The following is a 22,411-nucleotide window of genomic DNA, read 5'->3' as shown; positions in this document are numbered from 1 at the left end:
GGTTACACACACATATTTGACCTCCATGTCAAATTTCAGCAAAAACTGTGGCCTAAAGACTGGTGAACTGAACTTTTTGTGGACCAACCAACCAACCAACAGTGACTTATAGAGCTGCTGACTGCAGCTAAAAATGTCCAGAAAACAATCAATTGCACCAAAGATGGATCTATCCTAACAGATCATCTTAGTGTATCAGAGGTCCCGCCCCCTCAAAACAGCGCATAGTTAATGAGGGGAGAGACAGAGCGGATAGACTCAGTCCCACCGAGGCTGGATTTGATTTTTTTTTGCAACAGAATTCATAACCTTGTTTTAAAGACCCACGAGACGATATTTTAAACAGCTAAAAATAGCATAAAATGGGACCTTTAAATAAATAATTCAGGGTTGGATTGGGGCGGGCCTTTTTTTTCATGCGTGTAAAAAAGCACAATGTTTTATGCTCCTGGCTTTCTCCTGTGACAGAGAAGGAGAGGTGGCTAACTAGCCACAATGGCTGCTGCTAGGTGGATCAAATTCACAGGCCACTTCACAGATTCACAGGCATTTGGCCGATGGCCTGTGCTAATTTCGAAGCCTGCCAAAAAGCCTCCCTCAGTGCGCTGTCAGCCTCGGACATATACTGCGACCGACGGCTTCGGCTTCATATTGAAAGGATCAGACCGATATATTCACAGCGTGGTCCAAGAATTCTGGGCAGCTGGCAACAAAATAGGCACAGATTTGATGTAGCCAATCATTGCTTTGCACGAGGGAGTGGAACTGATGCCAGTAATTCCCTCTTTCCACCTATTCTCAGGACTGGTCTATAGGGAGCCTTGCCAGGGAAGGCAGACACAACATGGACAGACACTCATTTTCCAAAAGCACAAATGGTGTGCAAGGGTGTGTGTGGTTGTGTGTGTATAGTGTGTACTGCATTCCTTAATATATCTTATGTAGGCTAAATACCATGCACTTCTCTGCATCTTTGCTAAACACCTCCAACTCCTATGTGTCTATATTATGGTTAATAGCTGCAATATAGTGCAACTCTTTAAAGGCAATGGCTTGTGAGTATGACTGAAAAACAAATCAGGCCAAGAAGGAAATATCTGAGGTTGGGTGCATATAAGCGTTTTATGTTTGAACCTATAAAGAAAAATTATAGACTATTACAGAGCCGTGCATTAAAATGAATCACTGGGACAGCTCGATATGTCTCTGTTGCCCGGTGCAGCCATTTCTCTTTCAGGAAGGACACAGCAGCACCAACTGGCCTTGGGTTTGTCTGCTGAAAGAGGCTGGTTGGGAGTTGGATGAATCCCTCCCCTGTTCTGCTTTTCTGGGCCGCGGGCTGTATGATGGGGCTCTGAGTCCTTGGCCCGGGCCAGGTGGCAGCTGGGAGAGAGAGTCCCCAGCCAGGCGTCGGCTGCCCCTCGCTCCGGCCCTCAGCCCCCGCGAGGGGCGCGACACCACCGCCTCCGACCCGCGGCGCCGGGCACGGTCCGACCCCGCGGACTAGTCACGGTCTGCCAGCGTGCCTGTCTGAGCATCTGTCTTTTGACCACGGCTGGCCACAGTTAACTATTATGACGATGACTATTATGTGCCATCCTTCAATAAATCATTTTATAGCTGCTCGAGGTGAGATTTTTCTGTAAATACACCCGTGTTCGCTTACATCACAATGTCGGGCTGTGACAGAGGAGAGTGTCCCATTCCTGATACTGTCATTTAGACACTGTATCTGCTGTAAATTCACTCTCTGTAGTCCTGTCACGATAACTACTGTTTGTTGGTCGATATATTGTCGCAGAAATATTTGCGATAAACATCATTTGAAGATTTTTTTTGGCCATTGATATAATGATGATATAATAGCATAATAATGCAAGTACACCCTTTTCATTCAGTTCATTGGGAATTCTCACTTAAATCAGCATTTTCATGCTCATTCCAAACAAACAGCTATAAAAAATAAAAAAAAGACGGTTCGCATGTAACATGTTATCCTCCCCTGGTTCACTCTGTGTTTGTGTGTGTGTGTGTGTGTGTGTGTGTGTGTGTGTGTGTGTGTGTGTGTGTGTGTGTGTGTGTGTGTGTGTGTGTGTGTGTGTGTGCGTGCGTGTGTGTGTGTGTTTGAGCAGACAAGAGGACAGAAGCAGTGCAACCAGAAATGACAGCAAAACATGTCTCAGCATAGCCTTTTCTTATGTCAACAAACATGCAAAAACAATGGGCAATTATTGAGGTCAGAAAAATGATTGGGGTCATGTTCATATATAGACGGTTCTAACTTGACAACAAAAACATTCTAAATTGAACCCCCGCTCACTTCCTGTTGCAGTGTTTGCTATGGACATAAACGGGAAAAAAAACATTCAAGTGCAGGACTGACCATTCCGTGAAAACCGTCTATACAGCTGAGCGGCGAAAACAAAAGTAACGATGTCGAGTGAATATTTCTGCAGTTTGCCGAATGCTGAGAAAAAGGAAGTGCTGTGGGGTTGCGCTCTGGTGAAAACCGTCTATAGACCGTGGCGGGTTTCCACCAGCTGCAACCCCACAGCACTTCCTTTTTCTCAGCTTCTTCTTCTGTGTTTTATGGCGGTTGACATCCTTAAATGTTGCATTACCGCCACCTACTGAATTTTATCAGCTTCATAGTGCTAACTATTTACAGTGTCCACTTTCTCAGCTGTTCAGGGGGAAACACTGACATACTTCTATTTATATATATTCTTTTTTTTGCTATTTAAATGTTTAAATGTAAAGATTGGCCAATGCATGCAATGACATACTGATAGTCAGCTTACTCTGTAACATGTAGCCTCTCAACCTGTCTTTCCGACAGGGGTGGATGTTATGGCAACTATCAACAACAACAACTACTACTACTAACTACTACAAGACAAAAAGACAGAGATAGGCCTCGTTGTTACTATGTGTGTTGGAGACACGGCCTAACGTTAACATTTAATATGAGCCGAAGCCTGCGCGCAGCTATGTATACAGGAAGTAGACCGAATATTCTTCTTCTTCTCTGGGGTTTTGTAAACCGGATATTCAGGTGGGTTGTGACCGTTTGTTATTGTTGTCAAGTTAAAACCGTCTTTATCTTACGATAAGTAGATTAATTGATTATTGTGACAGGCCTAGGTCTCTGTATGGACAATTATGAAATCCTCTCTCCCCTAGGAAGAGATTAATCTACAGCCAATTTAAAGTTGTAATCCACAAGATACTTGATACGCTGCACCTTACTTTGCCCTGGGGTTACCATCTCATCAGTTTCACATTTTGAAGTGTGTATGCCTGCAGGTTTGGCTGGACTGGCCCAGCCTTCACTAAGGTCACCAAGTCCTGTATTTTTGTGGATGCCCCAATATGTCACTTTTTTCCCACCTTAACATAAAAATAAAATGTCTAAAATGACTTCTAGTCGGGACAATGGTGCCTCTATCTAACATTTCCAAAGGCCTGTTTCCTGCACCAGGTCCAATCGCAGTTACCTGGATGTAACTGCAGCTCCTTCATATTAAAAGCTTTCCACTGACAAACTAAGGGGACACTTTCATTGTGAAGAACGTACAGTATAGGACGTGAAATGTTCAAATTGGGGATATGTGGAGCTATTTTTTCCGTTCAGTTATCAAAACTGCAGAAAGGTTAGCAAACTAGAGAGTATACAAGCAGAAAGAGTAAAATAAGGCTGATATCGGCACATACAAACAGGGAAGTGTTGATTATATTTCATATACATTCTTAGTATTTGAAGCCAACTTTATAACAGCTTTAACAGAGATGATACTGACAGTCACCACCACAATATTATTTTGTCTCCATCTTTGTTGAGTGCTAGTAAACACTCATTGCTATGGTGTCACTAGAAATCACCTGACAATTGAAGGTGTGTCCAGTGTGACGTCTCTTTTCCACCAGAGATCACCTGACAATTGAACGTGTGTCCAGTGTGACATCTCTTTTCACCAGAGATCACCTGACAATTGAACGTGTGTCCAGTGTGACATCTCTTTTCACCAGAGATCACCTGACAATTGAACGTGTGTCCAGTGTGACGTCTCTTTTGACTAGAGATCACCTGACAATTGAACGTGTGTCCAGTGTCACGTCTCTTTTCACCAGAGATCACCTGACAATTGAACGTGTGTCCAGTGTGACGTCTCTTTTGACTAGAGATCACCTGACAATTGAACGTGTGTCCAGTGTGACGTCTCTTTTCACCAGAGATCACCTGACAATTGAAGGTGTGTCCAGTGTGACGTCTCTTTTGACTAGAGATCACCTGACAATTGAACGTGTGTCCAGTGTCACGTCTCTTTTCACCAGAGATCACCTGACAATTGAACGTGTGTCCAGTGTGACGTCTCTTTTCACCAGAGATCACCTGACAATTGAACGTGTGTCCAGTGTCACGTCTCTTTTCACCAGAGATCACCTGACAATTGAACGTGTGTCCAGTGTGACGTCTCTTTTCACCAGAGATCACCTGACAATTGAACGTGTGTCCAGTGTCACGTCTCTTTTCACCAGAGATCACCTGACAATTGAACGTGTGTCCAGTGTGACGTCTCTTTTGACTAGAGATCACCTGACAATTGAACGTGTGTCCAGTGTCACATCTCTTTTCACCAGAGATCACCTGACAATTGAAGGTGTGTCCAGTGTGACGTCTCTTTTCACTAGAGATTAGGGCTGGCACGCTGCCGCGCACCCCCCCCCCCCCCCCCCCCACCTCGTTTCATTTAACGTTTAACGTTAGTGTATGAGAACGCCTGACACAGACAGGCATCATCATGGCAATCACAAGTGAGCTTCCTCATCCCTTGTCGCCGCTGTAAAGTCTCTCTGAAGGCTGTGGCTAGTGGCTACTAAAGACAAACTTATTTCAACACCTCTGAAAAAGCACAGGAATGCGAGCAGCGTGTTGCGGGCTGCACAAGATAACGAGAGCCACAACACACACACCACGCGCACACGTTTCACGAACACATTATCACCGGACGGTGAAATGTTGCCTTGGACACATAACAACAAAACACGTGGGGCCACCGAGTAGCTTAACGTAGCATCAACGTTATGTTTTCAGACTCACCTGGTCTGGTCTGTACCCGTGTCAAGTGACTACGTTAGCAAGCAATGGCCAGGAAGTTAGGCACAGTGCCACCTAAAACAGGAAGTTGGGTTGTTCTGCCTTCAGAGTAAAAGCATAAATTGTGTCACTTATGAGAAAAAAATATTTTTTGAGCTGTGCAGGGCAACAAATGGTTAGAGAAGTATAATAGTATTAAAAAATCAAATCCAAAATATAATTTTGAGAGAAAAAATCTGATATATATATATTTTTGCCAGCCCTACTAGAGATCACCTGACAATTGAAGGTGTGTCCAGTGTCACGTCTCTTTTCACCAGAGATCACCTGACAATTGAACGTGTGTCCAGTGTGACGTCTCTTTTCACCAGAGATCACCTGACAAATTCAGGTGTGTCCAGTGTGACGTCTCTTTTCACTAGAAATCACCTGACAATTGAACGTGTGTCCAGTGTCACGTCTCTTTTCACCAGAGATCACCTGACAATTAAACATGTGTCCAGTGTCACATCTCTTTTCACTAGAGATCACCTGACAATTGAACGTGTGTCCAGTGTCACGTCTCTTTTCACTATATTTTTGTTTCTTTTATTTGTCTGTTCAGCCATGGTGGCTATCGTTGCTCATGCTAACTATCCAGTTCTTCTGCTATTTTTCCCCCCCAAACAAACTGAGAATGTTAAAAGCATCACTTCCCATACGCTAGAGGATTTTTCCCAAGAAACACCTACTAGACAACAGCAAATGTAAAAGGTTAATCAAATTATATTCTGATATCACTATTGTGTTAAATCAGTCAGCAAAACAGAGACGCTTATTTATTTGTAATTGTTGTAGATCAAAATAGAAAAGTTTAACCATCCACACTAGAAGAAGACATCCAGGTATGAATGTGTGTGTGAATGTGAACAGGGCACTCCTGAAAAAGAGAGCATTGCTCTCAGTGAGACTCCCCCTGTATAAATAAAGGTTAAAAAAAAAAAAAAAAACATTTTAGAAGCCAGGAATGTGCATTTTACTGCCGACACATTACATGGCTTCTCAAAATGATTTGAGGCTGCCAGTGTGTGAAGGTGCCTAGTGCCGCTTTAAATCTAATTTTTCTCATGTAAAAACAGATGCATTTATCTAAATCACTGTCTCAACAAACACAGTATGTGTCCTGCTTGTGATTATGATGCATTTACAAAAGGTAGCTGGTAGCCTCCATTTTGGACAATGCAAAAGTCTTTTCTACAGCATGTCCTCAATGATGATACATACCATAGATATTACTACTATAGATGGGTCCCCGCAGGCTCCGCCAATTCTAACAAATGGTAGCAGCAAGTCTCCTAAATGGGCGTGGTCAACCATTGCCTCAGACCAAGCCCCCAGGAATAGCGCTGGGCTGTGAAGCCATTTGAACATGGTGGCGAAGCTCTGTATTGCATTGTCACGTGATGCCATGCAGCCCAGAAAGGAAAATTCCCATCCACTTGCATGGGGACCCCGGCAGCTGTTAAACCCAGGGGAATTTTTTCCGGGTGTTACTCAAAGTATAAAACGACTCTTTTAATTATAAAAAAAAAAATGATGGGGCATTTTTTCTTCAGAAGCCACTAAGAGCCGTATACGAGTGTATTTTCTTCTTTTAATACATCCATGGGTGGGAGGGGTGGGAGACGTCATGGAATACGTCATGGCACACATGCGCACTTCGCCTTAGGCCGCATGGTCAGGAAGTAAATCCAGGAAGAAAACCCCCCCATGATGACTTCATGCGCCAGTGAGCAGCCTTCGTCCGAATGCATGGGTGGGCGTGGCTCATCCCCTATCCAGTTCTTTTAATACATCCATGACTCAGACCTGCCGAAAGTCTCCTAAGTGGGCGTGTCGGTGGAAAACCATGGGCAAAACCCACGTGACAAAATGACAGGAAGTGAGTCTTGCTTGAATCCCATCATCTTTGATGATACTTCATTTTTGGACTGACATGTTCAAACATTCTCAGAGTTTACCACAATTTACCACATTGTCACTATGCAAACCAGATACAAAACACAAATCTAATTTGGCTCAGCAGTCATAAAGCAAACTAATTGCTAATGCTTTGTTTGCACAGTATGGCTCATGACACTATTAAGGACAGCGTGGTTTAATGACTTTCTGCCTGACTTCGCTGACTTTCAGTGTGCGGCAAAAGATAGTGAGTGAGATTTATTTTTTCTTTCATTAGAGAATGAAAGGAAAAAAAACTACCTCCACCAAACTGATTTAGGTCAACTAACATAACAGCAAACAAACAAGCAGAAAATCAATCAGCGGAGCTCAGCCCTGCTTCTGGCACTGTCGTTCTTGCAAGGATAGACAACGAAGATCAGAGAACAGGAGATTAGCCACTCAAGTGTAAAGTTAAGCTACTGCACACAGTGGAGTTAATGCTGGACAGTTTTCAGCTGATAAGAATGTTATTGTACTGTAATGTTTAATGAAGCACACTACTGTATCTGCTAAACTTTAATTGCCTTAAAAAATGGTGGTGAATCTGTGAAGAAGTGATGGTGAGCCAAACCATGTGTCATGTACATTATTAGTAGTAGCGGTAGTAGTAGTAGTAGTATAGGTACAGTGGAATGGTTATAGTGATCAACCACTTATACTGATCAAAAAGCTTTGTCCCGAATCATTCCTATACAACTGCTGTTTAAATAATTCGCTTATAGTGACCACCTCTACATTAATTTTATTATTTTTTACTTACAAACTGCCAAAAAATTTGCCAACGAGATATACAGCAGCGATACTCTGTGCATGTCTGTCTGTATACATGTATGGAGAGATAGCGGCATCTCTGCCTGCCTGTCAGTCTGTGGAGAGATGGCGGCATCTCTGTCTATGCGAGACCGCTGTGTTTTAAACAGCTGGAGGCCTAACTTACTGTATGTATTTTTAAAGTCAATAACATTCAGTAGGCTAAATTAGTAGCAAAGATGATGGGATTCAAGCAAGACGGCCCAACTTCAACTCACTTCCTGTCATTTTGTCACGTTTTGGCCATGGTTTTCCACGGACACGCCCACTTGAGCTGCGTTCACACCGACCTATTAAAGTTTTTCGCTGGCATCGAGTTTACATACAAAGTCAATGCAAACGAGCGATTGAGCGTATATTCGACCAGGAGAAAAATCGCTGGGCGTCCGAGCGACAGAGACAGAGCGATAGGGAGAAAATACGCTCGTCGCCCGAGATGAAATATCCCAACTCGAAATGCCAGCGAAAATACGCTGGCATCAGTCGCTCGCTGTTCAACGCTGATTGGCTGCCGTGTGAGAGTGAGTCAAGGATCACACTGGCTTGGAACAAACCGCTGGTTTATTGTGTGGCAACAAAACACATTGACAGGCTGACAGCTGACATGAAGTGAAGTCTGTACTACCGGTATGGAGCTCGCATTAGGAGCACGCTGATAGGCTTAGCTTGTAAACATCTCGCCTCGGCTCGTAGTGGACAAACATCATGACATTGCGTAAAGTTATAGCCCCCCCATGTCCGTCAATTCGTGTGCCTGTTGATGAGCGATTTAAACAGAGCGACAGAGTGATTCCAAAGGGTTGAATCAAGCGACAGAGCGAAAAATAAATATCTCGGTGTGAACACATCTTTAGGAGACTTTCGGCAGGTTTGAGTCAATGGTTGACCACGCCCATTTAGGAGACTTGCTGCTACCATTTGTTAGAATTGGCGGAGCCTGCGGTGACCCATCTATAGTAATATAATATCTATGGTAGTAGTAGTAGTAGTAGTAGTAGTATTATCATCATCTTTGGTATTACTTTTTTGGGTAAAAACTATTTATAGAGCAGTTTTATGCGCTTCACATGACAAGTGACAACAGACAAGAAAACATCCCCCCCCCCCAACCAGCTAAGATGGAATAAACAGATGATAGAATAACAATAAGAGAAATATGACATTAATCGAAGCAACAAAATAAAATGAAAATAAAGTAAATGCCAGTTTCTTGGTTTTCAGGAGTGATTTAAAAGACGACGAGAAGCTATGATGAGCTGCTGCCTGAGAACAGAGACTCGCCTTTGTTTTCAGCCTGGATTTTGGTGCTAGGTGTCTGGACTAGGTGCTAGTCCAGCACGAGCCACACAGATGAACCCCTAAAACAGGGCTAATATGGTCACGCCTCTTAGATTTAGTTCAAAGCCTTGCTGCTCCAGGCCAGAGGGAGAGAATTATGACTGAGATGAGAATCGCAGTCCAAATGAGATGTAATTTTTTTTTTTTGCATCATTTACATGTCAAGGAAAGTATAAGCACAAGTATAAGAGGTTTTTGACTGGCCGTGACTCAACTACAGTTTCTGCCTGGATCATTAAGCTCTCTCTCTCTCTCTCTCTATTTGGCCAGTGTTCAATATGACTATTCCCAGGACAACGCAGCCGCATGAGCAACTCCACGCTACCTCTGTATTTTGGCGACCATTTGAAGCATTTACTGTGGGGCATGAAGGGCAACCATACAAAAAGCCAAACAGAAGAAATACCCGCCCCATTTCCGGGAGAATGTCTTGGCGTTCCGGTCTGGAAAGAGAAGAAGGAACAGTTCCGCTCCACAGGGGGGAGGGGTGGGGCCATTCACCCTTTCAAACTGACAGGCAGACTTTTAGCCCATGACCCAGACACGTGCACGCGTGTGTGCACACACACACACACACACGCACGCACGCATGTGCACACACACACACACACACACACACACACACACACACACACACACCATGGGGCACTGCCAAAAAGATCTCTGCTCAACTCAGTCTTCACATTGCACACACAGCCAGCCCCATATTAACTTTAACCTTACAGTCTTCTTGGACAAGCCAGGGCTCAATATATTTGTTGTGCCACAGATGATTTCTTTCCTGAGGTTGGACTTCTGTTCCATCGTCCAGTAGGCTGCAATGCTTTTTGCTCCACCAACTAAGGCACCAGCTAAGAGTTAAGCTGGCCATGTGAGTGCAGCCCTCACTTTAAATCAGTCTTATATTTCATTTCATGATGCATTCTATCTTATCCATCAAACGCTAATGACCTCATACTCAACTCGACTTGCGGGGCGAGTGGTTTATCCCACCATTGCTCTTATTTTCATTAGCATATTTGGCAATAAAACAGTTATCCTTTACCTCATTAATAATTTAACTGCACTTTTTATTTTCTCCAGCAGCCATTTTAGTATATGGCTGAGCCCAGCACTTTGATTCAACTCCTCCAATAGAGGGCCTTTTCCGAGGAAAGTCTCATTGACTCATTAATAGCATTCCCGATTCCATGAGATTTCATAAAAATCTAATATCAAACCACATGCCGCCCGAATAATGAAGTCAAACCAGAGGATCAACACAAACAGATCATGCGGGTCGAACGAGTGGCTCCTCCTCAAATCAATGCCGCCGAGTCCATTTACAGCCAACAGCTTTCACAAGCCGGGGCCAATCCATCGCTGATTCAATTGTATCCCATTAAGCGTGTGCGAGGTGATACTAAACGTGACACAATCAAAATCCAATGGCTTCATCGTTCAATAATTGCCTTCTGCAGGAGCCGGCCCCACCGCCACACCACATAATGAAACATGTGGGAGCACCTGGTCGCCCACTGCCTCCTGTAGCTGCAGGCGTCTGGCCTGAGATAGATGTAAGAGTCCACTGACAGCAGCAACACTGCATCGACATGAGCGGAGAGATGTGTCAGCCGTTCCAACATCTTTTCATAGCTCATGAAAGACCCGATGCAATCAAACAGAAATGCTGTCTCAGCAGCCAATCGCTCGCCTCGGAAAAACCTCAATCTGGAAAAAGAGACTCGTTTGTTAACCTTTGGGACCGGGAATAAAAAGCATGAAGTTTCAAGCACCTTTAGGTAGAACTGCAATGATTAATCGGTTAGTTGTAGGGATGGGCATCGAATTTCGAATTTTCGAATAATCGTTGTTATTATCAAGGTCGACTTTTATTATTGAAAGTCGAAATTCGTTTATTGAAAAAAAAAAAAAAAAAAATGTTTTTTTTTTTTGTTTTTTTGTGTGAGCGAAATATTGCATTGTCTCCCCTGATTCTAAGTATAGTCGAATCGCTTGGTTTGAGCAAGTAAAACAATTTTTATAAGCAACCTCTCCCTCTTCATGGGATTTCATCCGCCATTCATTTTTCCATAAACCTTGCTTAAAATGCTTATAAAAATTGTTTTACTTGCTCAAACCATGCGATTCGACTATGCTTAGAATCAGGGGAGACAATACAACATTTCACTCACAAAAAAAAAAAAAAAAAAAAAAACATTTTTAATTTTTTTTACATTTTTTTTTTTTTTACATTTTTTATTTTATTTTCGAATTTCGATTAAAAGTCGACTTTGGCCAGCGAATTTCGAATAGTGTTTTTGCTAGAAATGCCCATCCCTAGTTAGTTGCCCAACTCTTAAATCATTCGCCAACTATTTTGATAATAGATGAATCAGTTTGAGTAATTTTGTGAGAGAAAAACAGAAAATTCTCTGATTCCAACTTCTTAAATTTGAGTATTTTCTGGTTTCTTTACTGCTCTACGACAGTAAATTTATATCTTTGGGTTGTGGACAAACTTAAGCAAGACATTTGAGGATGTCATCTTGGGCTTTGGGAAACACTGATCGTCATTTTTCACCATTTTCTGAAATTGTAGACCAAACAACGAATCGATTAATCGAGAACATAATCCACAATGAAAATAAGCGTTAATAGGGAGGGAGTGGGACTCTGTCCTGTGAATGAGCGACGCCCTTCGGATGAGATGTTAAACCGAGGTCCTGACTCTCTGTGGTCAATAAAGATCCCATCAGCACTTATCGCAAGACTACGGTGTAACCCCGGTGCCCTGGCTAAATTCCCACACAGGCCTTCCTTCCATCATGGCAGGGGGTTCCCCAAGCCCCGGTCACCGGTGATTTCTCAGCCTAGTGGCCAATTTGCAACCGGCTGCTTTATGATTGAATTTTTGGTGGGTTGAGGCCATAGATATAAATACCTAAATATCGTGACGTAAATACGTATTTATATCTATGGTTGAGGCAGGCAGGTAGTGTGTGTAAAGGCCGCACTGCGCACAACCAATGGTGTCTGTTGAAAAAAGCATGTGATCGACTCGTCAGTGGAAGGATCCTGGCTAGCTCGGCTCAGTCTGAGCTCAGCCAATCTGCTGGCTGTTTTGCCTAACAGCCAGAAAAAGTGTCTGTAACGATACGCGTTCGCTGGCTGGCAAGACAAGAGCCATATAAACAGATGGAATTAAAATGTGTCAGACGATGGATCATACACGGAAGACAAAACTATCGCTGCAGCAGACGATACTTATGGCTAGAGTTAGCTGGCTAGCCTAGCTTGCATCAATGACATTGCTAGTTAGTTAGCAGCTAATGTTCACGTTATTAGCAACGCAAGTGCTAGCTAGCATGCCACTAGGCCGAATTCACATAACGTTATCGTCAGAAAAGACCTGTTGACAATCAGGCTAACATTATGCTGTTTGTTAGATAGACCATCTAGATCAGCTATCTGAATAATGTTACACAGCTATGGTTTTCAACAGTCCTTGCTTCAACTTCCTTGCCAAACTAATAGCAAAGCAGCTAACATTAGCTGCATATTCAACACCCAGAATCTAACGTTATCTGTTGCCTGATGTCACACTGTGAGATCCGATATGCCAATTTCCACCACACATCAGACGATGATAATAATAAACTTTATTTGTATAGCACCTTTCATAACAAGGTTACGAGGTGCTTGTACAAGTAAAAAAAGCAACAAGCATAGAATAATTATAATAAGCTGTAAATACAAATGGAAAGCATTTTTTATAAAGGTCTAAAAATTACAACAATAGCCAATGAGCTGTATTGAGCCATTTTGGTAGGAAAATGATGCATGTTGCATCATGAAAATACTTTGAATTGAATTAAACTTAATTGTAACGTATCAGAGATTAATAGAATCATATTGAATACATGCTATATCATACTGTATCAAATTGTGCCCCCCTATTTCATAGACCAGAGAACTTTGTTCTAACAAATGTACATTGCCTGTTTGTGTTTTGAAATATGGATATTGTTTTATAATTAAATTGAGCATTATTTTATAGGAATGTTTATTTGTATTAATTCAATTGTCACGCTCATGGATACATATTTGAGGTTTGTTTATTAATTGTGGGGGAAAGGACCACTGGAACAAACACCGCAAACATGATCCAGCTACTTTTTCAATCTGACTGGCTGCTCAAAAGTTTGGGGAACTCCCTGTCATGGCCACCTAATCATCACTCGTTACTTAATTGGCACATTCAGTCCTCAACTCTCCACTGTGATAGCTGATGTGAGGTGATGCGTTCTGATGAAAACTGGCTGCCGTGTATCACTGAGGTGGGTGCTACACATCAGTGGTGGATGAGTTGAGATCCACCTCCTCTGATATGTGAAGCACTTTGAGTATCTAGAAAGGCGCTATATATAAATGCTATAAATGCTATGATTTTATTATTATTATTATTATTATTATCATTATTATTATTATTATTGTTAGTTGTTGCAGCCCTACCCTTAGGTGAAAATAAATAAATAAATGCAATGCTGAACATGGCCTCCGGTTTCTGCTCTTCAATATGACAGCACAATCGGGGTAAGTAAAAAAATGAAGCTGGCCTTCTCTGCACCTATTACCAAGTGTCTCCACCTATTAGCGATGAGTGCTGTTCTGAAGACTCATCTGGTTTTCCAGCCAAGTCAAACTTGTGCAGCGAGAGGCAATAAAACACGTATGAGCCACGCCGGGCCGAACTGCCACTGACAACAGCGGCTGCTGCCCGCCTCCTCAGCAGGTGTCGTCTGAGTCACTTCCCCAGGCTCAGAGATGGGAAGTAACTAAGTACAAATACTCCTTTACTGTAGGATTTTCAGGTATCTGTACTTTGCGGAGTATTTATGTTTCTGACAACTTTTTACTTTTACTCCCTACAGTACATTTTAACACAAATATCTGTACTTTCTACTCCGTGCATTTTCAAAACAGGCTAGTTACTTTCATTTTAATGCACGACAAACAAAAACGATGTAACGTTTGCGTCTCTCTCATCTCCTGCTCTCCCAGCTTTCACGCATTATGTGCAACTTTTTTGTGGAAAAACCATATCACACAAATTATTAATCAAAGTATAGTCTTCTTCAGTGGCGAACCGTGCCTATCAGAACCGGGCCTTCTATGCGGTAACCCCCCCCCCCCCACACACACACACACACAATATATAGCCTACTGTACGTGCATCTTTTTACGCATTGGTGAGGGCGGACTATTATGAGTTGACTTCCACAGCCAGGTTCTTTAGGTCGCTGTATCGTTACAGTCTGTCAGTAACACAACCACAGTTTAACAATTAGCTCAATACACAGAAAGACTCAGAAATTACAAGCACAACGAACTCTAAAACCCACGGACAGGTCCAAAACTCCCCCTGCCCACTGACATCAGCTGCCCCAGCCCCCAGCACCACCAGCAATAAAAAAAATAATAATAATAACTTACCAATGAGGTTCACTTGATGACAAAACCCATTGTCTTGAAAAGCAACAAGCAAGCCCTCCAAGCTAGCCTGGAAATGGTGAAAATATAGCTTGACAGCTCCAGATTAAATCCTTTAAAAACTACCGCGCGTCCATTTCCTCATCACAACTCCATCACAACCCCTCCCTCCTTGTCGTCTGTCTCGTCTCCTGGTTGGCTTGGATTCGCGAATCCCTCGACATATCCCACCCACAACTCAACTAATTGTGATTGGCTAACGCCACAACTAAATTATATTCTGATTGGTTAAGACACCTGTCATCAAAATTGTCATCCTCATGTCATGACTAGAGTCGGTCTTCGCGAAGGGTTGCTGTCAATCAATACCATTTGCCGTGGAGGCTGGTCCAAATATTTAACCCCATATTTGCTGAAACAAAGTGAGTCCAAGATCTGAACAATTTAGCGACAATATTACTGTTATTTCAGTTAATAAAAACTAATAAATAACAAATGCAAATAATTTATTAGGGGGAAATTATTTTCTTTTCAATTTTTTTATTTTTTATTTTTTATTCTTGGGTATTGAGTGAATACTTTAAGTTTAGTAATCTTCAAATTATATTAATATGATGCAAGTTTTACGTAGCTTTGCACTGAAACAGCACATAGACGTACTTTTTACTTTTATACCTAATTACATTTCAGAGCCTGTATTTTTTCACTTTTACTTGAGTAAACAAGTTGAATCAGTGTGTCTACAGTACCAGAGACTTTGTTTTTACACAAGTAACTGTACTTGTACTTTTCCCATCTCTGCCCACGCTTCACATGAAAAGCGCCACAGCTGTGTGCCCGGTGTGTCACCTCCTACGCACAGCGGCCCACCTTTCAACAAGTCCTTGGCTTCCAACCGCCGAAGACGCAGCGGCCCCGGCTCTGTAGGCTATATGAGGGCCAGGATCACCTACTGCTGAGGTGGGCACTTTTCGCTGCCAGGACAGGATGCGGACGGACGGGATGTGGAGCCGGTGGGCTCATTTTCATGTTAATGCCTTCCAGACGAAGACGCAAAGCAGCTATGAAAACAGAATCCAGCCGGAGCTGCGAAGGTCAACAGTTACTGCCCAGCGCTTTCCCTGGAAAGTCTGCGTCGTGCCTTCCGTGTTACGCTGCCTCCCTGCAGGGCGGATGAGATGGAACCTCTGGGCAGCCAATCATAGACAATTAGATTTTTTTATTTATTTTTTGGGTTTAGCATTACTAATGCCAAGCAATTTACATAATCTCCATTTGGTCTCCAATTTATCATGTCCGCCTACAATTTGGTATGCAATTTCCGGCTTTCAAGCTATCTATTAAAGGAATATGAGTACAATGGTGACATTAAGCAGACTGAAGATGTATTTTATTCAGTGGCATTAAGGAAGGACTGTTATAGATAGCCATTGTGTAAACGTCAGAGGATATGTATGCCCCAATCCCTTAATTATACCATGCTGAAATGCTGATTTTTTTATTGTATGACAAGGACTGATAGTGTATGAAGGCTAAACATCGATAACAGACATTCCATTTTCAATTATGTCTATGATATTAATAATAGTAGATGTTTTATGGCAAAAAAGTGTATTATTTATTTTATTAATTTATTGAATTGACATGTATTTTGAGGGTTGTTTTGATTTGTAGTAGGCTATCTGGAAATACTGGTGTTAAAGTGATAATACGGAAGATTTTCATGTAAATAAATGTCTGTAAAGTCACTATATATCCCCAACTGAGTTAACACAATGGTGATTGAGCCTATGGCCCATTGATGCAAGCCCTTGCATCTCTCTGTATTGCAACATTTATGAACTTGTGTCTGTGACGACACTTTCCCCGCCCCCAAACTAAAAAAAACAGAAAGATATCACAAGTGGCACACAGTTCTTGACGTTTTTCACCTCACCCAGCGGAATTGTCCGGCAGGGAGGGGGTAGGCGGAGTAGGAACAAGTTTGACTACCAGTGTTGCCAGATGCAGGTGATGGTTTCCTGTCCACAGACGGCCAGAACGCACACAAAATGGCGCAAGGGAAACGACCTAATCTGGCAACACTGTCAACGTCCTACCAGAGTAATATAGAACAGAGAGTGGGCCAATGGAAGTCCAAAATGCGTGACTCACGTAGCGGGGGTATAGCCAGGAAGGGCTCTCATGCTACGTTTTAATGCATAAAATAAAGCTAATAATATACTTTGATTCTTTAAACATCTTACCCTTTCAAAAGTACATCACAAATTGTCCATTCTGCTGCAACCCGACAGCGCTGCTTAATCCAAAAACTGGTCCATTGGAGTGAATGAGATGTTGCAACTCTTCTATTATAGCTCTGCTAACTACCGCAGACCAACTTCTTCTTCTTTTGAGGTGTGTGCGCGGTTGGCGTCCAATCGTTGCATTACCGCCCCCACTGGCCTACTTGAATATATTAAGAAGAAGAAGAAAAAACGCTTCACGTCACATATGCACCACTGTGTGGATCTCATCTGCAATTACTGCTCATGGCCATTGGTGTTGTCAGAGACAAGAAAACTGAAATCTTCCGTATTATCACTTTAAACAGCCTTGTCTTTTTACTTATTAATGCATATACATTCTAGATGCTGTCTTTAACGTCAATCTGTATTGGGCAACATCTAGCACAGAGGCATGAGTTTTTCAGATATACGATACCAATATCGCAAATGCCTCCGATACTGCAAAAAAATGCTGGATCGGGTATCGTGAGACAGTACACAAGTCTGCAGTGATCCGATACCGCAATAATAGCAAGCAATCACAGTATCACATCCATACAGGGTTAGGCTACTAGTCTACAGCTGTTTATATAATTATTATTGTTATAAAAAAAAAAAAAAAAAATTACGCACTGGTATCGGATCAGTACTCCGTATCAGCACGATACGCTAGTTCAGCAGCTATCTGAATCTAGCCTGGAAACCTAACGAATCTGCAGGATCATGTGTTATTTGCTAATCGGAATTGCTATCGGGAAGGAACATTTTTATAGTATCAGAACATCTCTCCTGTGCTGGACCCTATAGGACGTACACACACCTACACACATTACACACGTACACACACGTACACACGTGTACACACACACGTACACACACACACATAGGCTACTTTACGATGTTATCTCACTATCTCACTTAATTAGCTCCTAAAGGCAGCCCTCCTCCCTACATTAGTGGACCTATCTGTGCCTTTCCACCATACCACCACTTTATAAATGGAGTATACATTTCAGACAACCTTGAGCTGTTTGTACTGGATGATGCTTATCTTGTGCTGCGGTCACCGCTTAAGATCAAGGGTATTTTGATTAAATAAATAAATAAATAAATAAATATGTATGTATGTATGTATGTATGTAAGTATATATATATATATATATATATATATATATATATATATATATATATATATATATATATATATATATATATATATATATATATATATAATAGGAGGAGGTGTGGGCTCTCTGACTTCTTGGAGCGTGTGGTTTTGTCAGGTCAGCACTGCCCCGGCCGGGTCAACGTGCTCACTGTCAGATGGACATGGCCGATAGAGAGGCATTTCAAAGAGACAACTCTATGAATGAGCGTTTGGAAAAGCTTCAGGATTCATGCAGAGAGAAACTCCACGGGCTCTCCACTTGGCATTTTCCATAACAACTCCTCCACCACAAAGCAAATTAATTTCAGACTAATTGGGCTAACAACCAGCTTTGGTGTTTGAGGAAATGTGAAATGCTGTTACTGCTATTATCTAGTATGAGCACTTTTATTTCATTTATTCTCTGGTCAAATGTTCTGCAGGCGAGCGGAGCAGCACCTGGAATTCTGTCCTGGAGCTATTGACATAGATGCAGGTACCAATTACTTATTTTTGCACGCGCGCGCATGTGTGTGTGTGTGTGTGTGCGCACGCACGTGTGTGTGTGTGTGTGTGTGTGTGTGTGTGTGTGTATGTGTGTGTGTGCAGTTGTGTGGTTGGAAGGGTGGATGGATGCACTGTACTCTATAGAGATGCACCCGATATGACATTTTTGGCCGATATTGACATTGTTATGTCCGATAACCACTATTTACCGATGTCAATGTGATCTCTATAAAACAAGTTTCTATGATAATCAATTTTTGTACATACTGAAAAACACTAAACACTGTGAATTTGAAAAAGTAATGTCTTTATTTATTTCCAAAACATTTGGATATGCCCATAAATCATAGATTCGCTGCATTCATTGTTTCCTCTCATATGAAAATTGTTGCCGATACCGATAACCGATATAAACATTGCTGTTCTTTTGCTATTGGACCGATATATTAGAAAATGACTAACATCGGCCGATACCGATATGATTGCCGGTATATTGTGCATCCCTACTCCTCTTATTTTAAATCGTGCCTTACTAGAAAACCAATTAATTTGGAGACCGATGAGACCAGATGATGGCACCTATTTCTCCACTTTGATTCAATATGCCTTATTATAGCACCGTGCTGCAATGCTGACAAACACAAACTCAAGTCGTTTGAATTTCAGGTGGGTGTTTTTTTTTCCTCCTCCTTCTCCCAGAGCACGGCATCCTCAGGGAGTTCAAGATACAAATGCATCTTCTTATTTCATGCACAGCCACAGAGAGAGGTAAACAGTGTTTTCTCTCCTACTGTGATTGCCAGGCACAATCACAGACCCTGCGCTCCACGCTGTGTTGGGGGGTATTCAGTGACATTTGGGACGGCATCACAACAGCACTAAGCAGACTTGACACTGACAGACACTGACCAGACACTGGCAAGCACACCATAAGGTCAGCGACCGATATTGAAGCAAAATATCCATACATTATTTTTCAAAAATGTATGTTTTATTCTCTGTTATTTCATGCGACTTTCGTTATTCTCTCATGACTGGTTTATGTTCAGAATCATCATACAGTAATTGCAATGTCCTCTTTTGGGGAATTAAACCGTGTTGTGAGGTGATTTACACCCAATGTGATAAAGGGTAAACTAGTGATCATCATAAGTCAAACGACCATCAATATAAACAAAAATCCATTCAGTATTTCCATGGAGACATTACTTTATGCGTGTTTTCTTAACAGTCCCATCCTCACAAAACATCAGTTGCATCCTCCTGCTCACTATGAAGGAACCCTCAACTGTAGGCTACTACTGTCTGAAGCAGGGCTCAACGCCGCCCTAAACGGTGGTATAGGCTTTACTCTGTTCTGCGAATTCAATAGTGGGTTAACAGTGAATTTCTGTGGCTTATTTAGCATCAGCTCCATCCCTGCACCCTGCACTGTCTGTATGGCAGCAACATGAATAGCTTGACGATAGTTGATCTTGGGAGACGCCTCAGAAACAGCAGCCAGCATGGCAGACAGCAGACAGCTGTCACTCTGTCGCACAATTCAAATTCAAGCATGCAACCAGTCAATATGTTGCTTTATAATGACCCCCCCCCCGCTGTGCCCACATTCTTATTATTAAACTGCAACACGCCTCGCTGTGGAGCTGGCCATGCATAAGTCCTGTCAATTACCGATATTACAGCGGGATGTGTAGGCGCGGTGGCTTGCAGGAAAAAGACAAGATTCACTTTTGTCCCGGCAAAAGACAGGGGACACGTTCACCTGCTGCATTGTAGGCTACTGTAGGATAGAGGTGCTATGCGCCTGCGGTCATTCCTACCGAGTCTATTCTGGCTCCACAAGAATGTTCTGAAAACGCCAAATCAGAGCTCCAGCCGACTGTTGGGTCAAGTTCAGCGTGATGAGTCTATAATTTCTGCTTTATCAGACGGGACAAGCTAAACCCACATTTTTTACCGGCCACTTAACATTTTAATACCACGTGATAAAAGCGCATTAATTGCAATATAAGCTCGCATTGCAGCGTGGTATCACTATCACACTCACACACCGACCCGAAAGCACGACGGGCCATTTCAGATAATGAACTCTTTGTCATGGCATGGGGAAGCCATAAATGATGAAGTCTGCAGGCTGCTGTAAAGCCGGGGACAGAGGGGATCAGGCTATATATCCAGCCACTGGCGCAGGTGATAAAGTGGGCTATAACCCCGGCCGGACCGCACTGACAGCGGCCAAGTTTCAGCGGACTGCGCATCCCCCACGCCCCGGGCCGGCTGGTGTGTGTGTCCGCTCCATCCTTACCTGTCTCCTGGTCTGAGGCGGTCCAGGGCTCGGCTTGGCGCGGCAATAATCCCGAGAATACGGCCAGGAACGCGACGAGGAGGAAAAACTCGGACATGGCTGCAGCGGAGAGCGGGTGATAGAGAGCCGCCCGCCGCGGTACTTCTCCTGCTCCGGGTCCGGGTCCTCAGGTTCCAGTCTCCCCCTCCTCCACCACCAGCGGGTTGTCGAGCCGTGCCGTTGTTCGCCGGTGATGTCCAGGCAGCGGAACTAGTGCGCAGAACAGAGCAGCGTGGTGTGCGCTCCCCCCTGCTCCCCTACCGCTCTACAGTGACAGCAGACCGACGCACCGGGCGGAGAGGAGAGGACAGCAGAGCAGAGGAGGCGGGGTGCGAGTAGAGGGTAGAGAATGAGTGTCTTGTCTTATTTCAGTGATTAAATCGAGGTGGTGCGATCATCTGGAATGAGTTGATTAGGTAAACCAGTTTAAAGTGGTCGGGGACCCTGGGCGAGAAAACGTGTTGAGCTTTTATATTCTGCTGGCGGAAGTGACCCAGCAAACATCGTCCAGATGGTGACGTCTGAGTCGCTCGCAGACGCACAAAGTTTATGAGGCAGAAAAGGAAAACAAAAGTTATGAGGCAGCCCAGAAGGTGTCGTTGTCCCCACGTTCTACAACAGTTCCCTCAAAGAAAACAAGCATCATCATCATCATCATCATATACAAATTGAGTAAGTAGGCTCTATCTGTCTTTCTGTCTGTCTGTCTGTCTGTCTGTCTGTCTGTCTGTCTGCGATTTTGGTCCCACATTGTGAGATTTGTGATGATTTGGTCAGTGATGATGTCACAATCAATGTCTATGTCATCAGTGATGTCACTCAAGCAATTGTGATGTCATCAGTGAGTGATGTCATCAGTAATGCGAAGTTGAGCAATTGTGTGCTGCCCATGCCAATAGCGCAGGCGAGGCCACACAGCGGCTGGCCAAGCTGCGAGCAAGGCCATGCAGAGGGCGAGCCTAGGAATATTGCGCGCTTTGTGCATGATATTCCATGATTGGAAGTTGGAAACCCTCATTCATGTTTTGCTTGCACCTGTGTTTACCCTGCCTTTTCGACACAAAATGGCTGCTGTGAAAATGGCCCATTGAGCTGGATTGTTTGCATCTATCAATCCATTGTAAACTGAGGTTACCAAAGCATTTCACACTGAATTGGTACCCATTAAACTACAGACCAAGACGGATAAGATTTTGCCCCAATGAATCCATTATTTGAGGGGGAAAATGTGCATTTAGTAGGGATGGGAAAATATCAAAATTCAATGTGTCGCAATACAAAAAAAAAATTTTGATCGCAATATTTTATTCTGCTGTAGTAATCACAATGAGTTAGCCTGCCCATCACAATTTCACAAGCTCTCCATACTGTAACTTCAATCCCCAAAAATCTACATAACATGTCTAATAAAGGGCGGTACAATGTCTCAGTGGCTGGCACTG

The 22,411-nt window shown here is 43.0% G+C and overlaps 1 protein-coding gene across 1 annotated transcript in view; it reads right to left on the bottom strand.

The window, feature by feature from the left end:
* lrp1bb (low density lipoprotein receptor-related protein 1Bb) overlaps positions 1–21,027 on the bottom strand; it is a gene marked incomplete at its 5' end in the record, with an annotated part of 421,412 nt that extends 400,385 nt beyond the window's left edge. Inside the window, one exon of the mRNA XM_083638437.1 lies at positions 20,931–21,027. Within this exon, the coding sequence (XP_083494563.1) occupies positions 20,931–21,027 (97 nt within the window). The remainder of the gene's footprint in view (positions 1–20,930) is intronic.
* Between the last annotated feature and the right edge of the window lie 1,384 nt (positions 21,028–22,411).

The sequence above is a fragment of the Poromitra crassiceps genome, assembly GCF_964638095.1.
Source record: "Poromitra crassiceps genome assembly, chromosome: 6".
Lineage (NCBI taxonomy): Eukaryota > Metazoa > Chordata > Actinopteri > Beryciformes > Melamphaidae > Poromitra > Poromitra crassiceps.
The sequence above is the reverse complement of the archived record's forward strand: the minus strand, read 5'-3'. Positions and strand labels throughout refer to the sequence as shown.